The sequence below is a fragment of the Lemur catta genome, chromosome 20 (genome assembly GCF_020740605.2).
Source record: "Lemur catta isolate mLemCat1 chromosome 20, mLemCat1.pri, whole genome shotgun sequence".
Lineage (NCBI taxonomy): Eukaryota > Metazoa > Chordata > Mammalia > Primates > Lemuridae > Lemur > Lemur catta.
The window spans coordinates 11,550,833-11,567,318 of record NC_059147.1 but is presented as its reverse complement, the minus strand read 5'-3'; the positions used below and the strand labels follow the sequence as shown (position 1 = coordinate 11,567,318).

General features: G+C 48.5%; 1 protein-coding gene across 3 annotated transcripts in view; it reads left to right on the top strand.

Moving 5' to 3' along the window:
- CDH13 (cadherin 13) overlaps positions 1-16,486 on the top strand; it is a 964,660-nt gene that overhangs the window by 863,651 nt on the left and 84,523 nt on the right. For all 3 annotated transcript variants that reach the window (XM_045534024.1, XM_045534023.1, XM_045534027.1), the window contains 2 exons: positions 2,616-2,798; positions 9,708-9,961. In XM_045534024.1, the coding sequence (XP_045389980.1) occupies positions 2,616-2,798; positions 9,708-9,961 (437 nt within the window). The remainder of the gene's footprint in view (positions 1-2,615; positions 2,799-9,707; positions 9,962-16,486) is intronic.

The following is a 16,486-nucleotide window of genomic DNA, read 5'->3' as shown; positions in this document are numbered from 1 at the left end:
ATTCTTTTCCTCACATCACAAAAATAAAATTTTTAAAGATGATAAAAATCTATTTTTGTAGGAGGGGCTAATAAAGGCAAAAATGCTTAGGGTCAACAAATGTCACAATGCAGCTCCGCTGGAGCACAAGGGAGATCAGTCCATCCCTGCCCTCCTGTGCGCCCAGCTGAGTGGCAGAATGGGGCACCAGTCAGCGTGTCAGTCCCTAGTAGCCTTGCTCCTGTACAGCTTTATCCCTTCACATTCTCTCCCAGCTTTCCCCTCTGCTGTCAGATCCCACTTCCTGTATTTAAGACCATTCATTCCTTTAACAAATTTCTACTGAGTCCCTTCTATGCACTTAGCAGCACTCGAGGGCCTGGAGATAAAGTCATGAACAAGGCAGATGCACGTAGCGCCTGCAGCTTCCTCAAATCATGATTTATTATAGTGCTTTCATCTTGGCAATGTGACACTTGTCTGCTTTGACAAAGCACCTTCTCACTTCTGTACTGGATGTAACCGCATTTCTGCCTGATGGGTGGCTCCCAGCATCCTCTAGTCTTAACACACTCCACGCCCACGAAATTGACTACCTGGTTTCCTAAGGTATAGGTGTCAGAAGAGCCACAAGGACAGGTTATGAGCTAATGTCTGCTGTGATCAGTAGGGACAGAGAACCAGCCCCCTGGCTCTAGACCACAGCAGGGGCAAAGGAGTGGCCTAAGCGAAGGGGGTCTGAGGTGGGCACAAGTAGCAGAACTCATTGGGAGCAGAGATCACTGGGATCCAGTGGTCCTGGGTCTGATCTTTGGTCACTAAATGACTTTGGACAAGACCCTTCCTTCCCTCCTTCTCTGTGCAGTCATCGTCTTCTGTAATCTGCAGGAATTAGATAGCACACATGTCCCCATGGCCCCCTCCTGGACGTGCAGCAGACAGCTGGTCCCAGCACTGCTTCCTGTGAACCCAGGTGCACTGCAGGCCCCTGGGCCCCAGGCTCAGGCCGCCTCACCCTTGCTGACACCCGCCTGCTGCCCTTAGCCTTGTAGTCCATCTGATTCTCACTCCAGACTGCGTATCAGAATTATGAAAAATCCAGGCAGGTTAAGAAAATATTGAATCCTAGGCCTCGGCAGTGGAGCCAGAATAAGACAGGGTTGTTTTTGGTTTTTTTTTCCAAAGCCCCCTAGGAGATTCTAATGTTCAGACAACCCTGAGAACCACTGGTCTAGTTTTCCAGCTTGAAAATTCTATGATTTTTGTGAGAAAAGGGAAAGATCAAAGATAGGAATGGTAGATCTTATTTAAATTGCCCCCTGGAGCTGTTTCCATGTGAGGGCATCCTCAATATCCCTCCTCATTCCAGCTATTTTCCATCCTCCGTGCATCTTCTAAGACTTTTCCAGCACCCCTTTTATGAAAGGTAAGCAACTCACCCGGGTTTGCTGAGGTGCAGGAGAAAAATTAGCTCCTGGCCCCACCCCATCCCCTGTAAGGCATCAGGATTAAGGCTTATGATTAATGATTTGCAAGTCAATTAATCAGCCACTGCTTTTGAAACCTCATTTCTCAAATTACTTCTCTTTGAACACAAGGGCTTTTTGATATCATCTGACTGTCTCTAGATTCAGTTTCCTACTAATTGAAATTCCACGATATTTCTTCTTCTTGTCAGCTTATTGGTATTACTTGTTTATAAAATATTTGCAAACAGATTACTGTTCACCTGCAGTGTGTCAGAGGTGAGCACCAAAACAATACTTTATGCTTCCAGCTCAAAAGAATGTGCTAATGATAACTCATGAAATTCTCCATCTATGGGAAAAATGATTTTTCATTTATTGATTTATTTTCACCACACCTACTTTCAACAAGTATGTGAGATGTATTACAATAATATAAACACAGGTACAACAAGGCTCCAAACACTCGATTTATGTGATTCCTTAGAAAGTGATTTTTAAGGTCATATTAGGACAAAGGGTGGGAAGAATGGGATTGGTTTTCTCCATTAGAGAAGACGGCCGGGTCTAGCAGAGGCTCTGGGGTCAAACACTGCACTTCAGATCCCAGTCCCCCCACCTATGACTCTTAGCGCCCCACTCATCTGGTCATCTTGCTGTTTAGGGGGGCGAGGCTGCAAGAACTAATGCAAACAAAAATGGCTTGAATGCAATTGAAGTTTGTTTCCCACTCAGTTGTGGTTCAGAAGAGGTGTCCTCAGCCACCAGGCTGCTCCCCTGCATGTAGTGACTCAGGCAGCCAAGCTCCTTCTGCCTGTGGCTCCCCTGTTCCCTCCAGTCTTGTGGTACTCTGCATTCTGGTAGGCAGGGGGTGAAGGAGGACAGAGAGGAGGCACAGTTCCCCTAGCCCTCCCTCCCCCACGCAGCCCAGCCCAGCGAACGTCATTCCTGCCCACGTTCTGTAGGAGAGAAACTACTCTCTCAGACCCATCTGAGTTCAAGGAGAGCTGAGAGGTGGAGTGAAGCATCTTCCGGGCCATAATCCTCCTGTGTTATTATTCGTTATTAAGTAAGATGACGTGTGTAACGTCTCCAGTACAAAGCATGTAGGAAATGGTCTTCGCTGTGGTTTTTCGGAAGAGTGACAGTTACCGTCTGCTTTGTTTGCAGTTTCAAGCCACAGTGGAGGAAGGAGCCGTGGGAGTTATTGTCAATCTGACAGTCGAAGACAAGGACGACCCCGCCACGGGTGCATGGAGGGCAGCCTACACCATCATCAACGGAAACCCAGGCCAGAGCTTCGAGATCCACACCAACCCGCAAACCAACGAGGGGATGCTTTCCGTTGTCAAAGTAAGGGCACTGCCACCGGCTCCTTCCTCCTCGTGCGGGCACTGAGGGCTCCATGCAGGGGGTCATGGAGTCACTGAGTTTGGAAGGTCACAGAAAAATTCTCCTATTCTCTTCCTTTGAGAGTTAACAAAGGAAAAGGCTCAGGGCTTAAGGGTGCACTTGTATCCTCAGCAGCATAAACCAGCGGCCTTAAAGTGAACCTCAAACTTATATGAAACTTTGAGAAAACCAACCTTAAGTTTTAAATGAAATTCTTCACACATTTGCTGATCAATTACGAAAACATCTACCAAAATGGGATATGTGAAGGTTTTTTTTTAAGATCTATGCCACATTTCTTCTTAATCTTTCTTAGCAGACTCTCAATTATTCTCTGCAAAACACACACAAAATAATTCTTGGTGGGAATCCCTCTGTGAGCCTTGCTAGCCGACACACTGACCCTCTCTCTGGCTGTGAGTGGAACAAGGTCGAAATGTGACCATAAACGTAAAGCTTGTGCTAATACAAATATATCAGGTGGGAGGAGGGTGGCACAGAAGGGCTGATCCAAGCAGTCCTGGTGTCCTGGAGGAAGGCATCTTACACAGTCCCACACCGTCTGGGAAGTTCTGGGGAGAGTTTCTGCCAGAGACCAGGACCTTCATTGGAACACACTTCCTTTTCTAGTGGATGAAGCCATTTGCCTCAAAAGCAGGGAGCCGTAGTGTTTCTACTGATAGTAGCAGTGGGCGGAGCGGGAAGATTGCCGCCTACTCCCCGTGTGCCCTTGGCCAAGATCGCGAACTATGTTTTCTGTGCCTCAGTTTCCTCATCTGTAAAATGAGAATGATAGTATAACATGCCTCTTGGGGTTGTTGTCGTAATCCATTACAACAACTTGTTATCGATATAACAGAGTACTATAGCCCGGGTGGCTGAGAGACAACAGACATTCCTTGCTCACGGTTCTGGAGCTTGGGAAGTCCAAGACCAAGATGCCGGCAGATTCACTGTCTGGTGAGGGCTCGCCTTTCCACAGACGTCCATCTTCTCACTCTGTTCTCGCATGGTGGAAGGGGCAAGGCAGCTCCCCGGAATCTCTTTTATAGGGTCACTAGTCCTATTCATGGGGCCTGCGCCTAATCAGTCACCTCCTAATGCCCTCGCGTTGAGGGTTATATTTCAACACAAGAATTTGGAGGGATGAAAGCATCCAGCCTATGGTAGTTATGAGGATTTCGTGAGCCAAGAGGTCACACATTTAGAACACAGACTGGCCCTTGCAGCCTGCGTCAGCTTCCCACGGCTGCCATAACAAATTTCCACAGACTTAGTGGCTGGGGAAAAAAACATGAATTTATTATCTTCCAATTCTGAAGGTTAGAAGTCTAACCTGAATCTCACTGGGCTAAAATCAAGGTGTCAGCAGAACTGTTCCTTCAGGGGTCTCTAGGGGAAAATCCGTTTCCTTGCTTTTTCCAGCTTCTTGAAGCTTCCTGCATTGCTTGGCTTGTGACCTCTTCCTCCACCTTCAAAGCCAACAGTGCAGCATCTCCCAGCCCCTCTCTGACTCTGGCCCTCTGCTCCCATCATCACATCTCCTACTTCCTCATTTGGGCCTCCCCGCTACCCTCTTGTCTGGACCCCGTGATTGCACTGGACCTGCCGCTAATCCAGGATGACCTCCTCTCCCAAGGTCTCTAACTCAATCACATCTGCAAAGTCCTTTTTGCCATGTCAGGTCACATATTCCCAGGCTCCAGGGATTAGGATGTGGACATATTGAGGAGTCATCATTCATCCTACCACAGAGATATATAAACACCTGCACCAACAAAGCTCCACAGTGCCCAGGGGCAGGACCCAGAGCCATGGAGAATAGCAGATCTCAGAGACACTTCCAGCTTGTTCTAAGAGACAAGAGGTCCGGGTTTCTCTCAAGCCATGCCCCTTTTAGCCTCTGGGTCTCCCCAGTTCCTCTTCCCGAATAACACAGGCAATGGCAGAGTTGTCAGGAGCCCCTGGCCCAACAACTGGCCTCCTGCATCCATGGCTGCACTTCTGGAGCCGTAAAAGTCATAAAACAGCACAGCCACAGGCGGTTCTCTGTGGCTAGTCCTGAGTCTCTAAAAGCTGTCAGGCAGTTTTCCAAACCTGCAGCTTGAAGGTAAAACTTGGTAAATATATATCTCCGTCGTGAATCCTGGAGGCAGCTCGGCTCTCAGTTCTCCCCCACAAGTGTTTGCTGTGGCTTGAGGAAAATAAGATAAAAGCAAAACTAGATTTGCAGGAGGAAGCCATTCTCCTCTCCCCACATTCCCATGTCAGTCCACAATGCTCTGGCTTTCAAACATTAGCATATATAAGAGTTACCTGGAATGCTAGTTAAGATGCCAATTCCTGGGCCCGCCCCAGACCTGCTGGGTGAGAATGAGAAGGAGAGGCACACCAGGTGGCTCTGTTGTTCACCAGGCACAGCTCTTGTAGAGCAGCGCGGCCTTAGGGGAAGGTGTTTCCACCAGCACATCTGCCCTCTCTGCAAACTGCTGGGGAGGAGGTGCCCACCGAGGCTGGGATTCTCACCGAGCTTCAGTTTTGCTAGTGAGTGGACTCCCTTTGCTTCAGAATTGGGGTGCAGACTCCCCCTCTCTTTGGCCACATGAATCCATAGGAAGAGGCTTGAGCTCTCCCTGTGTCTCAGCACATGTGAGGCAAAGCCCCAGACAGCCTTCTAGAGGGAGGGCCGGCCATGGTCTCTGGTGCTGTCCATGGTGCCAGCCACCCAGGGCCTCCGGTAGGAATGCTTTCTGCTGCAAGTAACACGATGCCAGACTGATAGTGGCTTCAGCAATAAAGAGAATTTAAGAATTTCTATAACTAGATGAAGGCAGGCCAGTCCAAGATTGGCTGACAGTTCCAGGTGTCAGAGAGCCAGCTCGGGGCACCTCAGGTGCTTTTGGCTTTTGCCTCCTGGACATAAAATAGCTGCCAAAGCCCCGGGCATTGTGTCCTCCCATGGCTATGCCTCAAGGCAGGAAATAAGGAGGCAGCCAGACAAGTGAGAGAAAGTGCTTTCATGTGCCCCTGTCCTCTCATCAGGGAAGGAAATACCTTTTCCAAGGGTCCCTCACCCAGTTTCTCATGATGTCTCATTGGCCAATGACACATATTCCCCCTCAACTTCAAGGAAAGCTGAGAAAGTCCGAATCTGGCCTTTGACCTCTACAGTAACAGGTAGGGAAGGGAGAAGGGGACTGTAATGGCTGCTGGGCAGCCGGCCACAAGTAGCCAAGCACTGCCCCGGCCAGCTGAAGTCCGGCGTACTGAAGAACCAGCTGTAGTCTCAGGCGTGTGCTGGTTTCCAGCAAAGTCCTGTCTCCCACCAGGACCGAATCCTAGTGGTTCTGGCAAATGAGTACCTATTTCATCTTGAAAACCTTCAGGTCAGAAACACCCTTAGTTGCTTTGTAAACCTACCTAGTCCAGAACTGCCAAAAGGTTCTTATTTCAGCTAAATATAATCAACCCTGCCTTTTAAGTCTATTTTCTCTTTTGTCTTCAAAGAAGGAAGCATCCCAAAAGCACCCTTGTTCCCCAAACTTTAAAAAAATTGCTTAAAATTGCTTAAAATTGCTTAAAAATTGCTACTCAATCAGTCTGAATCTTCTCTCTTCCAGCTAACAAATGCCCCATCCTCCACCCTTCCTGTGTGGGACAGCTTTTCCAGCCTCTAAATGTTCCAGGACAATGGTCCACATCCTCTCCAGACACTTGAAAAAATATTAATTGAATTGCATCTTTGTAGCTTCCATCAAGAGCATTTTCAATTTCCTCCCATGCCCGACACAGAGGCCCAGCCACAGACAAAGCACATTAATAAGGTTGTGAACTGAGATAATGGAGGGCATCTTAATCCAAAGCACAACCCGCGGGAGGGACTAGGAGGGGAGACCCACGTCTCACCAGCTCCAGGTGGTCTGGCCTGGGCATCCCACAACTGGAATCATTAAATCCCAACTGTGCAAATGGAAATGAACGGCAGAGAAGCTCTGCTCCCTGCAAAGACCGGCCTCATGTTGGTGGCACTTGCACGTTTGCACATGCGCATGCGCGTGCGCTCTCCCCCCCCCCCCGCCCCACCCCCACCCCACCCCCACCCCGTGGCATTGCTCAGGGCTCAATTCCTCCAGGGAAGCCTGTTTTCCTTCCAGAGAGTGTCAGCCTTGGAACACAGCGAAGGAACTGGCGCTGGGGCAATGGCTGTCCCACCCCTTTCAGTCCCACATTCTTCTTCCTCACCACCTTAGCAGCTTCTCATTATTGGTGTTGACACTGGGCCCAGCGAGGTGGGAGCCTTCCACATTCATCTGTTCCCTGATCTTTGCAACACGCCTCTGCAGTGGGATGTTATTGAGGAGAAAGCTGAGACTCTGCGAGGGGCGCTGACCCGCAGGCCCCACAGTGACTGCAGGGCCGTGACTTCATCCCTCATCTCCCTTTCTATTTAATAAAACACGGTAAATTTTAAAAGATAAAAATATACAATGATATTAGATTTTTGCATAATCAAAATAATAGATAATTGTGTTGTTAAGACTAGTGCTAGAAAAAAGCAAAAGGATTATAGTTAGCCACTCATTCATTCATTCATTCAGTGGTATTGATTTAGAGCCCACTGTGGGCCTGGCCCTGTGCTAGGTTCTGTGTAATCGCTGGTGGAAGAAATGGCCTCTGTCCACAGCCTCCCAGGGAGCTTATGGGCATAAGAGCAAGAATTTTGGCTGCAAACTATGATGGGGAAGGGAGGAAGGAGGAAAGAGGAAGGGAGGGAGGAGGGGAGGGAGGCAAGAGGGGAAGGAGGAAAGAAGGAGGAAGGGAGGTGGGAAGGAAACAAATTGTTTCCTTGGGAAGTAAGAACCAGTGGTCCCCAGCTGAGGAGAAGGACCTGAGTGACACAAATTGCTTACTTCTAAGCATCGCGACCACCTCACTTGTCACCAGATTGCTGAATTCCCCAGAAACTCCACTATTCTGTGCTTTGCACAGGCCTCTGCCTCCTGGGACTCGGGTGCCAGACCACACTAGGCCGAGCTTATGATTGGTGCCAGCGTCGGGTGGAGGTGGGTCTCAGGAGCCTGGGGCGCTCTGTGTCTCAGTCCTGTGCGGGGGACTGGCCCTCAGTGCTCCTGCGACCCAGCAAGCCAAAGGTTTCTGCCCCCTTCGATATCCTAATCGAGACAAATAACTGTGTGTTCCAAGCCTGGCAGCTCCCTGGCAAGGAAAGTTCAACAAAATTTGAAATCTACTTTACTGAGGTTGCGTATCTCAAGCATCACTTGGGATGGGCAGAGATCGTTATTAGAATCCACAAAAAGGAAGATGGAGTGGTAGATTACTCTTGTGTTACAGGGACAAAAATCAAAATATAACTGGGCAGCTACTAGGCGCCAACAGCTTTGCATCTGTTAACTCTAATACTAACCCTGCTGGGAGTTGCTCTAGGGGAAGCGAGGAAGTCCAATTACAACCAGGAAGCACTTCCTCTGTGTGTGTATGTGTACGTGTGTGTGTGCACACGTGGGCATGCACCTCCCCACATGTGGAGTGCTTAGCACTATGTCTGTGTCAGCTGTAATTATTGTGAAAGGTAATTTGCCTCAAGTCACTGACTCAGCCTGCTGGATTCCATTTCCAACTCTGGGCACCCCAGTTTCAACCACCCTCCCCTCTGCTCCCATCTTTCCATATCTGTTGCAACCTGTGCAGCTGTTGTTTGCTTACTTTTGGCTGAGTATAAATCAAATCCCTTGACTCATTTCGTCTCACCCTCCTCACAAGACTATTCATCATGTTGTGGGTCAGATGAGTTAGCTACTTGTCTTTCCTAGTAAACATTAGGAAAATTAGTAACTATGGAAATAAGAAGTCTGCCCTCATCCTACCTAAATGTCTTCCTGTGCACCCTGGTGACAGGAGCCCCGTTGGGAAACATCACTCTCACTGCATCACGTGGCTCTCATGGTTTGGAAAGAGTGACACTCGATGGGCAGAACCACCATGTTAATGATGTTTGTAACAGGGTTTCCTTGGCATCATCTGATTTAGTCTACACAGTGGCTGGGGGAGGTGGGTACTGTCAGCCCCCTTTGCAGAATCATCTAGAGTGGCCCTCATCGGGGCTGTCACTTGGCACCAGGGCAGGACAATCTGCTATTGTGTGGGACTGTCCCGAGCAGTGTCCGGCATCATTGTCCCCTGCCCAGTAAATGGCTATAGAGCCCCCAAGTGATGATGACTATTGAAAATGCCCCCATATATTTTCAAATGCCCTCTGCTAGGGAAGGGCCCAGCAGCTTAACCCCATGTTCTTAGACTCTCAGCGACATGAGACTTTTCCCTACATCACACCTGAGCCAGGAGACATTACACTCTAAAGTGATGTAAAGCCCTTTAGACTTCACGACAAGTGAATGAGAAACATTCAAAACGTAACCTCGGTTTGCCTGTTCTGTTTGATCTCCCGTTTTAACAGAGGCGGGGTTATGTTACCATGGAGACAGCGAAGTGTGGGCTTCAGGGCCTCTCATTTCCCAGCCCCATGAGAACTGGAGGGTGTGGGGTTACGGGCGGGGAGACTTTCAATGTCAGTGTGGCCAGTGAGATGTCCAAAGAGGTCTCAGAGGGAGGGACTCGGATCACTAAGGTCCAAGTCATGTGTTGTCACTTGTTTCTCAATCCAAAAAAAATGAGAAACATCTATACCTAATTTTTCATTTCCATGTTTCATATTCTTTTTCTTAAAGAGGACCCCAAATCCATAAGGCTTAGTTCATTCCACATCGCTCCTGGAACGTCAGAGGAACTTTGTGCAAACCCGTCTGCCTTGGTGGCACGTGCACACCCTAAACCACTCTGTCTGCTTTCCAGCCTCTGGACTATGAGATTTCTGCCTTTCACACCCTGCTGATCAAAGTGGAGAACGAGGACCCACTGGTGCCCGATGTCTCCTATGGCCCCAGCTCCACAGCAACTGTCCACATCACCGTCCTGGATGTCAACGAGGGTCCAGTCTTCTATCCAGACCCCATGATGGTGACCAGGAGGGAGAACATCTCCGTGGGCAGCGTGCTGTTGACCGTGAACGCCACGGACCCCGATTCCCTGCAGCATCAAACCATCAGGTAGGCAATCGGCTCCGGAACCACAGGTGGGGGATGGGGAGGAATTGCTTTTCCTTTCCGGTTGCAGAAGCTGGTTGTCAGGAGCAGATACCATTAAATTAAACTTGTTTACTATCTGAGCAAGTGGGAGGAAGTATCATAAAGGAGAATTGGTGGCTGAGGGCTCCAGGGGACCAGGCTCTCTGCAGGGGACAGCGCTCCCCACCCAACTCCAGCCTGGGAGGAGGGCAGCTTCGGGCTGTGTTCCAGGTAACCAGCCAGGCCTGCCAACACCGAGCGCAGTCCCCAGACGGAGAAAGGAGCCACTGTGGATGACCTCCTGCGTCTCAGAAACTTGGCTACTTTACCATTTCCACAGTATCATGACAAAGGTGTGGGCTGACTCCATTTACAGATAAAGGTATTGCGAATTCAGAGAGGTTCAACAACTTGCTCAAGGCAGCCCAGCTTGGTGGCAGAGGAATCAGGGTGGAAACAGGGCAATCTGCAAAGTCCCTGCTCCTCCGGATGCTGAACACTAGTTGGCTCTGAGCCAGCAGAGGGGAAGGAGCAGAGACATTGCCCGGCCCTTAGAAATGGTCCAACAGGGTTGAGGTTTCACCCGATGAATGACAGGCAAAACAAACAAAAATGCCTTCAGCAATCAGAAATTTATATCTTCATTTCTTAAGCTCTGCCCAGTGCTCAGATGGAAGGTATTTTCATAATGAGATTTAATTAAATGGTCGTTACCTGGGGTGCATCTAATGCTGGTGAACGCAAGATACCCGCGTCAGTACGCCGTCTGGTAATAAACCTAAATCGGCATGCAGGTCCAAACGCACGCCTGCTCTGCAAAAGAAAGTTATTAATCTTTCTCTTCCAGAATCTAATCTTTTCATATGAGGTACAAATAATCAAATATTAGACACACTTGTAATAAAACATGTGTCCTATTTTCCTGATTTGAAACACCTGACAATGTGGTACCGTCCCCGAGCCAGCCACTTTGCCGTGGAGAAAAAGAGAAAGTTATTTAGTTATTTTCCAATCCCAAAAGTCGATTTCTTTTCACAACCAAACTTTCTGAAATGCCAGATAAACTAGATAAAAGTGCGAAATAATACCGAATGCTATAATACTGTACATCTGAAATATTCATTTTTTTTTCCTTTTCTCCTTTTTTTTTTCCTTGCTCGGTATCTGGCAAAGAAAACATGCAATTTAAACATCAAAGGGAAAGCTTTCCTTTGGTGCATACATGGGAAAACCTGTAGCTTAACGGACTACAAGGTAGTTGGACAAATTCAGGGTCTTCAGGGGAGCTTAGCTGTCGTTTCGTATTTCTACAATAGGAGGTAGAAAGGTAGAAGCAGGCACCTCCTGGGGGGGAGGAAGAAAATGGATTAAAATGGAGTTGATTTTGCTGAGCCTGGGACTCTTGCCTTTGTTGTCACAACTTGGGATGCTGCCAGGCACCAAAGGGTTAATGTTTGGGGGAGGGGCCGGTGGTGGTATCTGGGACCCAGAGCTCGAGGTCCCACTAAGGTGGGACAGACAGTGGACAGAGGTGGGTCAGTCTGAGTTGTTAGATTAAGACCAGCCCTGGCCAACTTAGGCAAAGGGGAAATTGAAGGATTCTATGGATAATTTACAGGATGGAGGAAGGTCTGAAGAACCAGTTTGAGGTAGCACAGGAACTAGGGCATCCTCGGGCCCTAGGTTAAGGAACAGACAGGCTGGCACTTCAGGATCTCCTGGGGGGAATAAGCCAGCTCCCATCCTTTTCCATTCTAGCGTCACGGGCCACATTCCCAGGGGCAGGTCTGCTGTGCTAGAGTTTGAGTCATGAGCCTCCCAGCTCAGGGCATCTCAACTGACGGTCAACCAAGATGGTGTTTCCAGATGTGGCTGCTGGGACCAGTCCCGGGGAAACTGAGTCAAGGACAGAACCCCAGCCTGGTGGGTGGGGTTGACAGGGAGAGCGAAGACATTAAGGGACAGTGAGGCCAGGACCTGAGCCGTGGAGATCTAAGTCCCAGTCACTAGGCCTGGGGAGCAATGGTTCCCACCCTTCCCCCCGTGTGAGAGGAGGAGGAGGCCAGGGAAAGCAGTTTGTAGGTGGCCAGAGGGGAGACTTGTGGGGAGAAAGTTCTGAAGATCCTCGTGTTTCTGTGCAAGTCTGATCAGCCCAGGTGTGATGCTCAGTCACAAGTGACCAGGACCCAACTCAGAGAACACATGGACTCACCCACTTGATTGAAAAGTCCGTGGGGCCTGGGGCCTACAGTGTGGTGCAGTTCAGACCACGTTCTCTCTCCACCTCTTGGCTCTTTCCTCCCTGGGCTCAGCTTCACCCGCGGCCACATCTGTACGTCCCTGGAGGGGACAGGCCCCAGCAGCACCAGTCCCCAACCTGCCAGCAGAAAGAGATGCCCTTTAACCATCCAGCCCAAGGCCCAGGTTTGGGTCTCACCGCGCCAACCTGAACACACATCTCTGAACCAAACAGAACAGCAGGAGGACAGATAATGCCAGGGGGCTCGTCCTGGGGCCTGGGCCCACTGTGGACCCCGGGGTCCCACCCTGAGGACTTGCAGGGGCTGTTACCCAAAGAAATGCAGATGCTCTTTCCAGGAGATGGGGATGGATGCTGAGTGACCAGGAGCCACAGAGGGCCGCTGGGACTGAGTCCAATCTTGTAAACCCCTCAGTAGATAGAGCCGCTGTGTTTCTCTGCGGCTGGAAAGTTCTCGCGTCTACAAATAGGTCTGGCCGAGCAGTGGTTGGGTTTATCCCTCTCCCAGCCTTGGAGCAAAGTAACTGTGTGTGTGTGTGTGTGAGTGACACACGTTACTCTCTCTGGCCTGGTTTCCTCAGACATATTCCTCCCTACTGGTGACCAGAGTCCCTGGCAAGTGCCCCTTTCTCAGCCTGGCACTGGCTGGGCCTCCTGTCCCCCACCCCCCATCCCTCTCCGCTCCCGGCGCTGGTTCTGAGCTCATAATAAGCAGGGAAAACATCACTGACAGGTCAAGCTATTGTCAGCTGTCACAGGAACTCTTTGGGAAGAAGAGGCTCATTAATTATTTGCAGGCTTTGATCCTGTGCACAGAGCGGTGCTGTTCCTGAGGGGCTGTGTGTGCAGAGGGTGAGCCGGGCTGGGCTGGGAGGCGGTTTTCTAATAATCTAGACTTGGCTCCCCAGAAATCTCAGGCAGACACGATGACCTTGTGGGTTGTGTTGCTATTGTTGTTGTTCTTTTAATGATTCTTCAGGGAACAGGCATTGGAAGAAAAAGAAACTTCACTCTGGGAACTCTTTGACGTATTTTTAGCTCAAGGAGAGCTCCTCCTCCTCCCCCTCCCCCCTCCCCCCTCCCCCCTCCCCCTCCCCCCTCCTCCTCCTCCTCGCACAAGACAGGAATCAAGCATCTTCCAATGACATTTTAGCATCTCTAATATCTTTTTCTTTTCCTCCTCCTCCTCCTCCTCCTCCTCTTCTTCTTCCTCCTCCCTCTTTCTCTTTCTCTCTGTCTCTTGCCTGCACCATCTCTGTCTGATCACCGTGCCCCGTGCCTCAGCTCCAGTAACTCCAACCTCAGCTCACATGGCTAACCAGGCCCCCAGAACTGAAAGCCACCGTGAGAGACGCTCCACGGGACCAGGACCCTGAGAGCCTGGTTCAGGTCCTGCCTGTCCTAGCATCACTCTCGCCCCTCCCTGAGCGGGGCACCTTCTGTGGTCAAAATGAGAACCCTCCTCCCTGCCCTGAACCCCTCCAGAACTTGGGAACTTACTCGTAGCTAAGCCCCGGTCCTGGCCTGTGTCCTGTCTCACATGAGGAAATGCAGATTTCGGGCACAACTGTTCCCTGCAGGCCACCACTAGACACTCTCTCATCTCAGCAGGGAACGTTCATGTCAGCGGAAGGCGCCTTGATCTCTGAGAAACCTGTAATTCCAGAGACAGGCGATGTCCAGGCATCAGAGTGAATATTCTCACTGAAAAGCCCGCGTTATTAAGACTTGTTAAAAAGCCCATCACGTTGTGCTCTTCGCCTGATCAAAACGGACAGCAGTGGTCTAGTGACAGATGAAATTCTTCTTTCTAATGACTTTTATCTTCTTATCCTTATTATAAAGTTAACGTAGTTCATGGAGGAAACTTTTGAAAAGCCAGGTAAGAATAAAGAAGATAATAAAATATCTGTAATCATCCAAGACCAAGAAAATCCCCTTTTAACAACTTGGGTCTACCTCCTTCGATCACGTCTGCGAGAACTTTCTTTTTAATTACAATTGGCTGGAATCATCCATCCTCGTTTGGAATCTGCCATTCTTACTTCCCAGAATATGGGTAAACAGCTTTCCGTGGCAAGAAATAGCCATTATTTATAATCGCTGAACAGTATGCTATTATTCTATTACATGGGTATATTCATTTATTTATTCATTCTCTTGTTGGCTACATTGTCTCCACTTATTTGCAATAATTTTTAGAAAACTTTATGGATATGCTTGTAGCTAAATTGTTTAATGTATCATTAATTTTCGGAAGATAAGTTCCTGAAAATACTTTGCTTGTGTATTGTTAGTGCTTTTTTTTTTTTTTGAGATAGAGTCTCACTCCATCACCCCGGGTAGAGTGTCGTGGCGTCATCATAGCTCACAGCAACCTCAAACTCCTGGACTCCAGCGATCCTCTTGCCTCAGCCTCCTGAGTAGCTGGAATGATAGGCGCTTGCCACCACGCCCAGCTAATTTTTTCTATTTTTGATAGAGACGGGTCTTGAACCCATTGCTCAGGCTGGTCTTGAACCCCTGACCTAAAGCGATCCTCCCACCTCAGCCTCCCAGAGTGCTAGGATTACAGGCGTGAGCCACTGCACCCAGCCCTAATGTTTGTTGACATGTACAGAATTCTTTGTTTTGATATCTAGGGAGTCAAATTTATATTTTTCTTTGTCTAAATTGATGTCACGGTTAGAAAGTCCTTGGGCTCCAAGATCATGTACATATAGACATGTCCTCAAACAGAGCTGGTTCCCATACTGAACTTGTTGACTACTTATCATTAGAAAGAGTAGCTCAGTGATAATTATTCTAAAATGGAAATAACTGCATTTACTCAATGTTCTCCAACAGTGAAATAACTAATGGGACTAACCTTCCACCAGATCCCTTGGTTTGGTTGCGTTGGTTATGCAGCTGGCAGCTAAGTCATTTTGGATAGTCTGGGAGGACTCATTTCATTCTCTCAGTAATCAGGGGATTCTGTTGAGGCAACCAAGTAGCAATTCCTAGCATTCTAAACATTTTTCAGGCAGAGTTCATCTTCTCCAGCGACTACAGTAAACAGTTCTGCAGCAGAGATGTCTCCTACACGTTGAATGTATGAGATATTTGTTGAGAAAAAATATTGTTCCTACCTATGTAAAATTTCATATCAATATTCAACATATTTTTTGGAAAGCGTCATTCATCCCAAGAGCCCTGCAAGTGTATGTCAAGCACTCATCTGTGGGGATTAAATTTGGCTGAATATAATAGGAAAATTCAAAATGGCAGTGGCTCAGAGGGGACAGAAGTTGAATTTTTTTTCCTCACATAAAGTAAGTCTAGAGCAGGCACGTCAGTCCAGAGAGGGAGTTTCAGTCCCACACAGCTTTCAGGAGCCCAGGGTTTTTCTTGCTTACCATTCTACCACTTCTAGGCTAGCACCCTCTTCCTCATAGTCTGTGATGGTTGCTAGTGCTCCAAGCTACACATCTGCATTCCAGACAGTAGGAAGGGTGAAAGGGGAAGAAGAGGGATGCTTCCTGTCTTTTAAGGAGACTTCCTGGAAGTCAACCACATTTCTGTTTAAATCTCCTTGGCCAAAATTGGTCACTTGGTCATGCCTAGCTACAAGGGATAGTGGAAAATATGGTTATTTGACTGGGAAGCAATGCACCCAGCTTATAAAACTGAGGTTCTTTAACTACAGAAAAGAGAGAAAATGGATATTATGAGGAAACTAGCAGTTTCTTCCACGAATACCTTTGTACACTGAACAATTTTATTTAATTAAAAAAACTACAGGGTAAATTTTAAAAGGCAAAAATATCCCATGATATTAGATTTTTGCATAATCAAAATAACAAGTAATTGTGTTACAATAGTCTTCTGCTAGAAAAAAAGCATAAGGATGATAGTTATCCATTCATTCATGCATTTAATGGTATTTATTTAGAGCCCCCTGCGGGCCCGGCACTGTGCTAGGTGCTGTGTAATCCCAGGGAGCTTATGGTCATAAGAGCAACAACTTTTGCCGCAGGAAGGAAGGTAGGTAGGTAGATGGGGGAGGGAGGGAGGAGGGGAGTTTCCTTGGGAAGTAAGAACCAGCGGTCCCCAGCTGAGGGGGAAGAGCCGAGTGACACAGACTGCTTACTTCCAAGCATCACCACCACCTCACTCGTCAGCAGATTGCTGAATTTCCCAGAAACCCTGCGATCCCGTGCTTTGCACAAGTCTCTGCCTCCCGGGATGCGGGTGCCAGACCAAAC